Source organism: Accipiter gentilis, chromosome 24, assembly GCF_929443795.1.
Source record: "Accipiter gentilis chromosome 24, bAccGen1.1, whole genome shotgun sequence".
NCBI classification, from domain to species: Eukaryota; Metazoa; Chordata; class Aves; order Accipitriformes; family Accipitridae; genus Astur; species Astur gentilis.
In genome coordinates this window covers 10,208,721-10,222,134 of record NC_064903.1, presented here as the reverse complement: position 1 = coordinate 10,222,134, position 13,414 = coordinate 10,208,721, and the positions used below count along the sequence as shown (strand labels likewise).

Below are 13,414 nucleotides of genomic sequence, written 5' to 3'. Positions count from 1 at the left end.
TTATACTCTGTTTATAAATGAGGAATAAACATTACATGTTTGCTGAAGACATGAACAGTATTTGTTATAGATTATCTTCCTCACTAGAAGCCAATGATTATGATGATAATCCATTGACCTGCTGACTCTGAATCTATTTAGGAAAAATAAGTACAAAATATTATTATTCTTTCCTGAGCTGTGTGCAACAGGCATGTTGTTGCTGTAAGGCTTTTTAAGGTCTGGTGGAAGAAGGCTTAAAATTTGGAGTTTGAAACATTCTAGGTGCCTTCCAAGCTGTTGACCATCAAGTCTCATGAAGCTACAAAACCGTTGCATCTCCTGCAATTTGCTAGTGCCCAAGACGGGCAATATACTTCACAACAGCACCAAAAAAAGAGGTGCATGTTTACTTGAATTTGAAACAAGAGCACCTTGCATGTATTTAGTCATCTCTTTCTTTTCCAGTAGATATTACTACAAGTGGAGGCAATTATATAGGATTTCAACTGAGAGAAGAATAATTTCTTTAGAAGATAATTTCTCTAGCCAAACAGTGTCCTAAATAACAATCAATTAAATTATATTAGGTTTACAGTACTATTTTTCTATCTATTGGGGTCTCTGAATCAGTCTGTATGGGTGCACCGCACACAGAGACCTGCGTGCACTTCTTCAATCTAAAATTGATGAATGAAAGACTCATCCTACTGAATTCTTAATTTTCCTGTGGTGGTATTCTTCAGCACACGTTAAGTTTAAGAACATGTGGTTAAAGAGCTGCACAGCATGTGAAAGTGCTCAAGGGAGTAGAGGTGCCTGTTAGTAAATGAATGCATTTATTAGAGCTGTAGGAGTAGCCCAGAAGCACTTCTGTGATAAAATACTCAAGCAGTTGACTCTGCTGATTCATCTGTCTCCAGAAGGTTGTGTTAATCAATGATTGTTTTGTAACATTTTTTTAAAAGGCTAGATTTATTTCTGTTATCTGTCTATTGCATATCATTGCCAGTATTTCAAGAAAATACAAATGCATGAGCTCCATTTTTAAGGAAGCATCCTACAGGTGCCCAGGAAAGTTTTGAGTAGCAATATTAAATAAAAATCTTAATTATAGATATGAAAAAAGGTAAAGATAGAAGTAGAGTTCCAAAATGGTTTTCAGCTCAGATGTAAGAATGCAATCACATTAAGAGATTAATAAAGTAAAGATTTTGTGATTCCCTATATTAAAATACGTTTTAATCTGTGAAAATGGTACATGTACAAAAAGAAACTGGGACATTTTCAAGAAATTTTTTATGATTTGAGGTATCCAGGAGAAGGAAAAACAGACTGTAAGAAGCATTGTCAGAAGATCTTTAATTGTATCAAATTAGTGTTATGCCTTGGGAGTAATATATGTACAAATATACACTTTGTAGCAGTACTATGCCATGTTTGCTGTTGAAGTGTATAAAGAATAATGCACAGCATGCAACTAAACGCAACTATATTCATCTGTAGCAGGTTAATACATAGAATGTTGGTTGGTGTGCGCTGATGGGCGTGTGAAGTATGATGGCAGCTAGGAAGCCATTAGGAGATATGCTGTGAAATGTGTTTGAATTATAGTATATACTTTGGCAAAGACTTAATGGCTTTATGGCTGTCAGTGAATTTTGAAGAAACTTCAAATCCAAGGAGAGATCAACAGAATTAAAAAAAGACCCTTTTTTTTAAAAAAAAAAAGAAAGAAGAAACTGTCTTATACTGTTAAACTCATAAGGGCAATGAAATTCGGACTTTAGGTTGAACCTCCTTCCCTATTCAACCCTCTTGCAGTAATCAGAGCCCCCTTACAGTCACAGCACATTACCCATCTAATAAAGCTTCCTAATCCACCTTCTTTGTCCTGAATGTAATTCATTTGATGCCAAAAATGCTCATAAATTTCACATTTATGTAAGTTTGTTACAGTTTATCAGTGGTTTAGTGTAAGTCATAACTAGAATACTGGGTTCCAGGTGTTTCTGGGAAGTTGATATCAATGCCTTAATTTTCATTCATTTATTAAAAGAAAAAAAAAAAGACAACAAAAATAACATATAATGTTATCTTAACTAGGTCTTTTATTTATTTATCAGATGTTTACTCTTAGAAATATGGCATGTTGGAAAGCTATTTTATGTGACTGATGTTCTAATGACTATTTGTCTTTTAATGTCCTTTTAGAGCTGTGGTTATAACCATTTTTCCCTTTAGTTTTCTCTTTTTCCCCTCTTTTCCTTCAGTTTTGCTTTTGTTTCTCATACTACAAATTTGAACTGACAAGAAGACTGTAATAGGACTCTAAAACATACCTTGAACACACATTGTTAACCAAATTACAATCGCTGATGTCATTTACACGTGTTGCCTTTCAAAGGATGAACATGTTCATTTAATTTGCTTTTTAAATATCCATAACAGTGTCCCCAAGCATTTTAATAAAACAGAAACAGTTAATTATTGCCGAATAAGGATATCCAAATATAGTGGTCTGCAGTTTGCATTTAAATATATCTGACAGCACTTCTCTCTTGAAGAGAAAATTGCGTAAATTGCCAGTTATAATAGTTTTTAATAAATAAGTCTTATCTTGACTCTGTTTCTCTATTTCTTTCCCACCCCTCTGCAATACTGTTCAACAACCATACTTGCAGTGGGACCATTTCTATTACAGAGTGATTGAGCTCTGATTTACACATCAATTACCCAACTTCATGGAGATTTTCATGCTCCCCTAGCTGACATCAATGAAGCATAACTGCGTAAGCGCTTTATTTCATCCCAGTTTTTGATAACTCAGACTGATAACTAATCATATTGAAAGACAATGTGCTATGATACAGGAAACAATAAATGCTCCCCTTTGAAACCTCATCTATTCTTCATACGCTTACTATTCAGGAGCTTATCTCTGTCATCCATTCCCCCAGAATCGTTCCTTCCAAATTCACGTTAAGGAAAGGTTTAGGGCTGCATAATACCAGAAAGAGGAAAAAAATGAGTGAAAATAACATTTTGTAGGTACTTGGTGTGTGTGTGGGTGTGTGTGTGTGTGTGAAATAACTAAAAAGAATGAAGAGTATGACAAATATAAGCCAAACCCTTAGCCTCCTAGCTTAAATTTCCATAAATTGCCCAGGGGTCTCTTGGGTGTTATTTTGTTCAGAGGCTTTAATCTTCTGTATTCTCTATCAAATGTGCTACAGGAATGGCATTGTTTTTAATGCAAATTGTTAAGAGATTTAGCTCGTGTGGATAGATAACCAGTGACCATCTCAAGTGTTTCTCTACAGAACTGTTGAACATCAAAGACAGAATATTCTATGTTTTAAAATAAATCATTTATCTTGAAGTGCAGTGCTAGATGTGTTCTGTGCTAGATACTTTCAGTAACTATTCATGCTATGAAGAACACCACAACATTAATGTTAAATATGAAAGACAGTGAGAAGTTGTAAAGCTATTCTATCATGGCTTGATTGGTCTCTGTCAAGTAGTAAAATTACGAGGACAAAGATGCAAGCTCAATGGTGATAAACAGAGGAAGAGGAGTTTTGCTGTTTTAAGTGTAGTACTGCTTGTGATGTTTATCATTAAGTGGAACACAGACTTCAGATGAGCAGGGAAGTTGGCCGTATTTCTGCTTAAAGATCAGGTTTTGAAATTCCTCTCATTTACTGAATACATTTTAAGACCTGCAATGAAATTTTAGACCTGAGGCTGCCTTCCTCCCCATCCCCTCCCCCCTCCTCCTCCATTTGGAATAAAAGTATTGCAATACCAGAGTGTATACTGGGAGAATCTGAATATACCAAGGAAACCTGTTCTCCTTCCTTTGTACACTATTGTGGTAGCCTGCTTTTACAGGAAACGAATGGAGTTACAGTGAGATAAATCTGGAGTTAAATAGAAGTGAATTCCCATTGTAATGTATTTGCTAGAAGTAGTCTTTTACGTAGTTTGATTGTCAGGTGAAATGCTTTTTGCCTTACATATTTACTCACATTGAAAAAGAATTGCCCTGGTGTGGAAAAGCAAGCATGTATTTTAAGCATGGGAGTATTCTCATTGATCTGAGCTGGTTTTCTCATCTAAGTCAAATACGTTCATGAGTGGGTTTTGATTTGGGGTTTTTAATACCTTGTGCAGGTATATAAGTTAGTTTTCGAGGAAGCCTGGTTTCTGAGTTTGCTTCCCCAACTTCCTGAGTGCTTGTGGCAGAGCAGCGATTCTGTCCCAAAGTCAGAACTACGAAAAAATAAACTTGAGAAAGGACTTCCAGTTCTCAAGTGTATATCATTTTATATCCACGGTGTCTTAGTTTAGAAGCTTGTGTTTATTTCTTGTTTCCACAAATGACAAACATTTCAGTTTGAGAACTTCTTTCATCATTTGGGCATATCCGATATTTTAAGGAGGGTGGAACTAGTACAGAGGGACATGCGATTCGATCATAGTGTACATTTTTGTGAATTCAGACATGTTCTTGAGAACAGCAACTACTTCTTCCCTAACTTGTGGATAAAGGCTGTTTTTCCTGAATGTTGTTCATTTATCCTCATGGATGTAGTCTGTCTGTCACAAAGCCTCTCTGCTCCAGCTTTTTTATTGATTGTTTTCCTATTGGGCTTTTGTTGTTCTGATTGAATCAACAGAGCAGTGTTCTGTTCTCATTCATGATTCTTCTGCAACATTAGGTGTTTGATTATTTTTTTCTCTTCTACTTTTTCTCCATTTCACAGTGACTACTCCTTCAAACTTGTCTGGTCTGCGTTCTTTCTTCTACTCTTTCTCCTGTCTTTCAGGCTCTTGTCTGCCTTGCCTAGTCCTTCACGCTTTGGGAGACTATTTCTGTGGCTGTAGTTAGCACATCTTTGAAAATAAACCCCAAATGCTAGGTCTCAGCCTTTAGCTGTTGGTCTTATTTCATCAGCTTTCCGGTAACTCTTCCCTCTAACCTCTTGCTCTGTTGCAGTCTGTCCTAAAAGGTTTTTTCTTTTCCCTTCAGATCTTTTATACCACATCCTCTCACTTTCACCACAGATGACTGCACTGTCCTTTCCAATGCCCTAAATTTTATTCTTCTAGTTCTCCTCTTTGTAGACAGTGCATGTCTGACTTCCATCTCTTACTGTCAGATCTGCATTTTTAGGTTCTAATCCGAAACCTACGTGCATGCCTCTTATCTTTTGCCTTCATATAACCTCCTCCTGCCTCAGCCACCTTCTCCCCTTCTCCATTCTCTGCTTGATCTGGATTGTCCCTGCAGCCCTTGTGGGCTGCAGTGGGTGTGAAGGGTGCAGTTCCATGGGCCTTACTGACACTGCAGATTCGTGCAGGCTGAGCACCTGGCCTGTCACAGTGCATCAGCTCACCACTGTCCCTTAGGGTGTCTGTAGCTGAGAAGAATGATGAGTGGATGTATGCTGGTCTAATTTTAAAGGATTAAGTATCAAATGCTGTTATTCAAAATGCATTTGCAGCGTGCCTCAATGGTTAAACATACCAAAACAATAATACAGTTATGGTTAGTATTCTTTCTGCCATATCCAGCACGCTGGTAATTTGTAGATCAGTGGTCTCATGCGCTCTTGTAGTGTTCTTACTGCTCACCATTCCTGATCTTCTCAGATTTATGTAGAGACTTCCGCATTCAAATTTGATTATTAATCTAATAAGTGGTAACAAAACAATAAAGCTCATGTATTTAAACTACGTTGTCATGTAATAGCTGTGTCTAGGGAACTGGCCCTCTCGGATACAGTGAGTATCATGGCCTGCAGCTGCTTTCTTCTAAATCTCTTTTTAAAAAAAAATATATTTGCATAAGTCTGTATTTGTGATTTCCTACTCTCCTGGCTTTAGAGGAGTCATGAAGTATTTCTCATACTAATGAGAAAGACTGAACTCTGGTGTTCCTCATGGTATCTGACTATAGTTTTCACTGACACCTTCACCACTAATCACATATCTGTATTTCACAGAACATTAGTTAAGCTAAATATTAAACATAAGTCCAAGAGATCGCATGGTGGCTGCATTAAGAGTTTCTGAAGAGCATCCCATTAGGTTCTCACTGCGCTGCAGCCTTAAGATCTAATCAGCATCCCTCTTTGGATTACAAGGAACCCAAAGAAGTTGTTATCCTAATCTCTGTATGATCTTATAATATTTGACTTTCTGTAGCCACAATTGGCGCCCTGTCAAGCATTCCCATAGCAAAAGTACATTTGCAGAGAAATAAGCCAAGCAATTGACCTGACAGGATGAGCAACCACTTCCTTTTGAATGGATACTTTGTACACTTAAGGCTGCAATGTGACTGCATGAGTGGAAAGTTCAAAATGAACCTTTAATTTTTTATTTTTTTTTTTTTTTTTGTTCTCACAAGAGAATATATAAGAGAGATTTGGACTGATGCAGAGGTAGCAATTCACTTAGGGCTTTGCTTCTGTTATAAAATGGGTGCTCACAGTTTGGTAGCCTATAAACATTGTTTGGATCCAGGGCATGAGATGCGCCTTTGTGGTCACCTCTTGGGTGCGTGGAATAGATATCTTTCATAAACACATGCACTAAATGAGAAATGCTTCACTATGTTGTGTTGGAAAATACCTCTTTTCAAGGTTTAGCTGTTAACATTGTAAATACTGCCTTAGTTTAACTTAATATCTTTCAAAATAGCATAATCGCTTTAAATTACTGTTGTTTTCATAATTTCTGAATATGTGGTTTTGTAATGTGTCACAAAACATATCTAAATAGTCTTAGAGCCTTTGCTGCTTGTTTTCACATAGGATATGGCATAATGCCTCACTTGGTTCCCTAAAAACTTCGTATGCTTGCGACCAGAGCCAGCTTTTAGATAACGAAGTGCTGGCACCTCACATGAAGGGTGAGATCTGTTCTGTGCTGTAATCTGTGATTCTGTAATCTGAGTGTTCAGTGGCCAGATTCAGTTTGATTTGAATGGGCCCTGGATTTCACCCTGAAACTCCAGGCTAAGGTTGCCACTGGGAAGCTGTAAAACGCAGCTCTAACTTTCATGAATAATCCTTTCTGAAGTGAATGCTGGCAGTGCCTGGGATAGGACTGCTCCCATAAGCAAAGATTATATATGCAGGATATAAAATCCTGTTTACACTAGATCCATTCTGCTGGTGTTGAGACTGAGCTTATAATTTCATAATGATCTGATCTTGCTGCAAGAGTCACACAATCTATGGGTCAAACTGCCAGAGAAATCCCTCGAAAGGTCTCCCATGAGAGGGGTGAATACAGTGTGTTCCTACAGCTCCTGGGCTGGATGATTTCTGGGCTAAAGCAGCCCCCTACTCCAGAAGAGCTGTGGGGAGTGATGGAATCAACCTTGTCCTCATCTTTGCGTACCAATTTGGGAAACAGTTTGTACTTACTTATTTGAATACCTGTGGATTTTAATCTTGATTTAGGACATGAAAAGAAGGGAGACTCATACCCCCCTTCATCTTTTAGTGAACAGGTCACTTGTGCTTTGCAGTATTGTGTCAGCAATTTGATCACGTGTAGTATAGTAAAGTGACTGTTGCTTCCAGTTTCCCTTCTGTCTCTCTCAGGAGACCAGCAAACAGTACTATAGCTTCTGCAAAACTAAAAGGAACAATTGTAACAATGTTCTCAAACTTGGTGTTGGTGCCAGTGAGGTCACTACATTAGGTGGTGTTATAAATAAATAAATAAAATGTGGCATCTTTTCAGCCTTCTAACTTGTAAAAGGAAAATATGGATGGAAATCATTCAGCTCAGCCTATGTAGGTGGTTTTGCATTCAGTTTACAAGCCATACTCAAGTCTTATTCAATCCAAGCCTGAGTGATCTTGAATTGCTTAAACCAATTATTAATTAATATTTTTTTATTTAGGGATCTCATTGTGGTATTAGTCTTTCTTTTTTTTCTTTCCTTCCCTGTACAAAAACATGTATATGAGTGTAAGGATATGTGGAGTCATCAGACAACAGACATATGCTTTCCTGTGCTCTCTGCAGGGCTTGCAGATTCAAACACAACCTGCCTGAATCATAAGAACTTTAATTGAGTAGATAAAGAGGTCCTCATAATTATAAACTGCAGTAGGTATAACAAGAGGCTAAATACATAGCTGTGGTTTTAATTAGCTGGTGCTTCAAATTAGTAATTGTGGTTTCACTCAGAAATCAGTGACTTTATACACTGTTAAAGCCTCATCACTGTGCAGTTCATTCCTCATTATATCTCTCGGTGTGAAGCTTTCAATACAACATCATGCTGAGCTAAAAAGGCAAAAGTTGTAGATATTTGGTTATCTTCCAAGTGCAGTGGAGCTCTATGGAGATTTAATTCATTCTCACCAGAGATAGGAGAATTAACTGTTCTTTGTTACATATGTAATATGTATGTTTGTATGTATGCATTCGTACAGAGAGGCTGTGCATGGATGTGCGCAGGCATGTCCAGAATCTGTCAGGGAAGTACTGCTTACAACAGATAACATCAGTGTGTATACTGAATCTGCTATTCAAATTGTCGTCTGGAATTTTGTAGCTAATTAACTGACACAAAGCAGAGCCAAAAGCCTCCTAACAAATCAAATATGGGTTGAAAGCACAGAAGTGTCCCTTAACGCTTGTCACATGAGAGGTTGTCAGTGCAAGTTGAAGCATGCATCTTTTCCTTTCCTCTTTCCTTTCCTATTTTTCCCCCTCCTTCAGGGTTTTAATTATATCTTCTCCCTCAGAGGAACAGGAGCTAGTTTGCAAAGCCAAGAGACCAAAGTGCTTCCGTGCTAGTCAGTGCAGAAGTGAGTGTGGTCTCTCAGCTTGTCGCCTAGGTCTGGCAGGTGCACAAAGTAAGCTGACATACGGATAAGTGCCACTCACCATTGCTACACTGAGGCACTAGATCCTTTTTTGTTTGTTTGTAGAATTATCTGATACTGGGAATCAAGTCTAAATCACACGAGGCTGAACTGGAGCATTGGGGTGTATGGAGACAAGTGCTACACAGTTAAATGGATTTGAAGATGTTGCTGTGCTTCCTTGACTTCACATTTGCTTTCTCTGCACAGACACATTCTTCGTGAGCACATGTGCATGTGTGTGTATGTGTGCTTGTATTTTATGGACTGTTCGTATGAATGCGTCAAAATGTGTTTTATTCTTCTGCATAATGCTCTGTTAATTTGAAAAGAACACTTCTTGTCTGTTTTCATTGTAGAAGCGTACTGACTGTCCAACTGCCCAATTTCACATAGTATTATGATTCCCAAATTTACATTTGGGAAAATTATTCAGTGGCTGCTTCTTTCTTTCAGAATTGTCCTCAGGAGTTGCATTGTTTATGATGTTTTGCTGCTTTTACTGATTGTAGTGAACATGTAACTAAATTATGGGGAAAATAACGTGTTGTCTTTTTTTGTCTTTCTCTTCTTCAGTCACTATGAGCAAGACCGGAGTGCACTTAAGCGGAAAGAATGGGAGAGAAGAAACCAGGAAGTCCAGCAAGATGAAGATCTCTTTGCTTCAGGTTTTAACCTCTTTGGGGAACCGTACAAGGTAAATTGCATTGTTATGCTTTACATTTTCAGAATGTCTTTTACCTGAAGGCATTTTACAAATACAAACAAAGCTTCTCATTACCTGTAAGAAACAAAAGTATCGCCTCTGCCTTGGTACTTGTACTCTTGAATACACGGATTATCCAAATCAGCATATGACAGCAGAGCAAACTGAATGCTCTTGCCCAACATTGCATGCTAGCCTTGACAGAATTAGGAATTTTGTTTACAGTCCAGTTCCATATTTCTTCCTCTAAACACTCAGCAAAGTCCTGCAACAGAAGTGTGTGCAGCTGATCTCTCGACAAGTGGGTTCATACCTACAAAGCTAGCACTTAGTCCTTTTATTTTTAAGAAGAAAATATACCTGAGTTATTAAAACCAATGTCCTTTCTAATGTCCAGCTAATGAGTCCATAAGCTTTCCTGTGCAATCATAACCATCCAAAGAAGTCTTTTGGGAGACTGTCTGAATCTTTGGGGAGCATAAAAAGGGTATGAAAAGGACTTACAACAAGTCTTATTCTCTCTAAGGAGCTTTGCTGTCTGAGATTTTCATCACCAAGGGATGCCCCCCTTTATGATTTTTGCCGCTTTGATTTTCAGTAAGGCATTCCCTGAAGAATTCATCAGAATGTAAATTTCCGTACCTCTTTCTCCTCCCAATCAGTGACATCCATTGAAAGGCCACCACTTCATCTTTCCATTTTACATTGTTAGCAGCTGTAGGGAGGATGAGGGCTCTTTGAAAATGGCCTGAAAAGGAGGAGGAAAGACTGGCATTATTATCAAATGGTGTCTAATAATTTTAGACTGGGAGGGTGTGAGGGATACACTTGACTCCTATCTGTACTTTTGGTTCAGGCTGACTAAGGAGCAACAGGCCTCATGTCCTTGGAGTGAACTTGTGAGCTGGAAAGCCCCTGGCTCACGTACAAGGGAGTGAAGGTGTCTTGAAAAATCTTTCAAAAGGTGGTCTCGAAACCCAGAAGTGCAAGATAACTGAAGTACGAAACAAGATATCAGACTAAAAATGAAGACATCTATCTTGTCTGTACCATTGACTAGCAGCCAACTACTTCTCCCTATAAATATTACCATCAGGATGGGCCCAATTTGAGCTCTCCCTGAACTGCAGCTGGACTGCATGCCAGGTAACTCTCCCCTTGAGCAGGGATGCCTCTCAAGGGTAGAGATTCCTTACCTGAGACTAAAAGATCCTTCCTTCCCCAAGGCAGAGAGATCCCTTACCTGCAACAGATCCTCGGTATGTGACTGATAGCATGCTGAATTAATGCTAGGGAACATTACTAATCCATGTAGCTATTCAATATTGTTGTAAATACTGTATGGATAATTCCATTAGACATAAACCATTGACCAAGTCTGAGACTGAGATTGGATCCAGCTGCACCTAGGCTCCAAAAGGAGTGTAGAAAGGAAGGGGGTTCACTCTGAACCTCATGACTCAATGGGAGGGTCCTCTTTACTCTTTGCATCTTTGGTCTCTGTTCAAATCATTTTAACTTGATTCAAACTCAATTTTCTTTTGTGTGTTTCTTCCATGCAGTAATTAATAAGGTGAACCTTGCCATCAAACTTACTGAACCTTGTCAAACCACTGTTAAACTGTGTTAAATTCCATCAAACTTATTGAACTCTGCCAAATTATTATTTTACTTCAATAAAACATATTACTCCTTTTCTCTTTTGAGTGAGGTGCATTCCAGTCATCCGTGACAGAGACTTACTCAGCCAAATAAGGACTATGCACTAGGACAGGTTGTTTGTGGGGTCTTTTGGGTTTGTTTTTATAAAAATCTAATCAGTGCACTATTTCTGCACTGGCCCACACTTCACCACCTTTATTTATGGGAATAATAACTTACTATGAACTGATTTTGTTGAGACTTCCTGCAGGTCATGCAAACGTTTTTGTTCATGTAAGTGGTCATTTGGATTTCAGTAGGTAGACCGATATGCAAATCACTGCAAAATTTTGTCAGGATCTAAAACCACCCCCCCCAATATGTATTGTACCATAAGAATGATAATACCTGAGTTTACATCTGCTTAGTGTGCGTGTATTTGCACCAAGCATACACAGAGCGTATGTTTTGTCAAAAACTAAACAACTAAAAAGCAAAAAATTTTCCTGGTGATCTTCCTGAGCAATTTTTTTTTTTTTTTTTTTTTTTTATTGCTTTTCACCTCCTTGGCAGAGAAGTTTGTCAGGTCTGTGGGATTCAGCAAAACATAATGTATTGCTATCCTGAAAAGCATTGTAATTATAGATTGTGAAAGTAAAAATTAAGAGGAAATTGCATGCAAAAATAGTTACATCTGTCTTAAATTTGCACAACAAAGAGAACCAAGACTGTATAGGAAAGCTACGTCTTGCCTACATTTTACACTATGGAGAAAAAAAAAAAGGACAAAGTGATAGACTGGTATTTCCTTTGTAAGTTCTGCATTGCTAAGAACCAGAAAGCTGGATCTAACTCTTAGTGGGTATGTAGTAACTTGTATTCTTAAGCAAGTGCGAAACTAAATTTAGGGGTTTGTTTATTTTTATTCTAATACAAATGAAGAGGCCATGAGGTGAGAACAAATGTGCTGCACATTCAGTTTGAATTCCTTTTCCATTATGAGATGAACAGATGTTTCTGTGTTGATGAGACTCAAGGCATGGTGCACACAACAAGCTGCACCCGTCTTGTCTCTTCTGGTTGCTCTCTCTCAGTGGGAGCAGAATGAGATAAAACACTGCCCAGCAAAGTCAACTGTTGTGGCCTGTGATGGGCACAGGGTCCACATCCTCAGCTGGGTGGGCTAGCTCTACTAATGAGCATCAGCTCAAAGGATGGCTGGTACATTTCTGAAAGTTCTGGGGGTGCAAGGTAAGATGGAGACTACAGTGACAAAGGGAAGGTTGGGTATATCAGGTCTCAGGAAACAGAAAATGTCTCTTTTCCCTTTATTCCCAGACCTGGTGTCCTTACTTGTTTATCATTCCTTCCTCATTTGCTTCAGCAGTAACCCAGAGAAGGGACTGTTGGGGTAGGTAATACCACCACTGCTGTTTTGATGTTTTAAAGACTGAACAACTGGCAGCTGTTTTAAGATTGCTCTAAAGTTGGGGATGTTAAAATTTGGTCAAAGAAAGGAGCCCAGATTTTATCATGGAGCTTACTGCCGTTGTGTATCATGAGATGTGTGGAGTATCTGCCTCCATCTATCATCTCTTTGCTCTAGCTGTTAGAGTATCTTTCTTTCTATCCCTCTGTCAGATAAAACATAGGTGATCATTATAGTTTTGGACAAGTGCATGTTTCTGCATTGATTCTTTGTAGTATATGTATGTGTACACATACATGCCAAGAGATATTTATTTCTGTAGGTGTATAAAATACATTTATACATGCTTACTAAAAGATAAAAGTGTTCTTTTGAAGCTTCACTCTCTTGCGTGGGGAAACACCACCTTTGACAACGTGATGACATCCAGCCTTTTTGGGGGAAGGTCAGGCAGTGAAGGCTGCGTTGCCTTTTAATGCGAGTGGGTTACAGGTCTTGCCTTCGAACTCTGGTGCAGCCTGCTAATGCTTGGTTTTGCAGAAGTGATCAGAGAGGAGCCTGCAGTGTTACGACAACAGACATGTGAGGAAGCAGTGTTAGAGTTTTCCTGAGAAAAGCTGCAATTTTACTACTGAATTGTTGATACCTTTTAATGTTTTGAATTAGTAAAGGGTTTCAGAGACGAGTATTCTAGAGAAAACAGTAGGGGTATTTTTGTTACTTTTCAAAGGAATTGCCTCAGAAGAGTTCAACTTG

The 13,414-nt window shown here is 38.4% G+C and overlaps 1 protein-coding gene across 3 annotated transcripts in view; it reads left to right on the top strand.

The window, feature by feature from the left end:
• Nucleotides 1-13,414, top strand: part of AFF2 (ALF transcription elongation factor 2) — a 345,034-nt gene that overhangs the window by 78,463 nt on the left and 253,157 nt on the right. For all 3 annotated transcript variants that reach the window (XM_049827949.1, XM_049827948.1, XM_049827950.1), the window contains exon 2: nt 9,459-9,579. In XM_049827949.1, the coding sequence (XP_049683906.1) occupies nt 9,459-9,579 (121 nt within the window). The remainder of the gene's footprint in view (nt 1-9,458; nt 9,580-13,414) is intronic.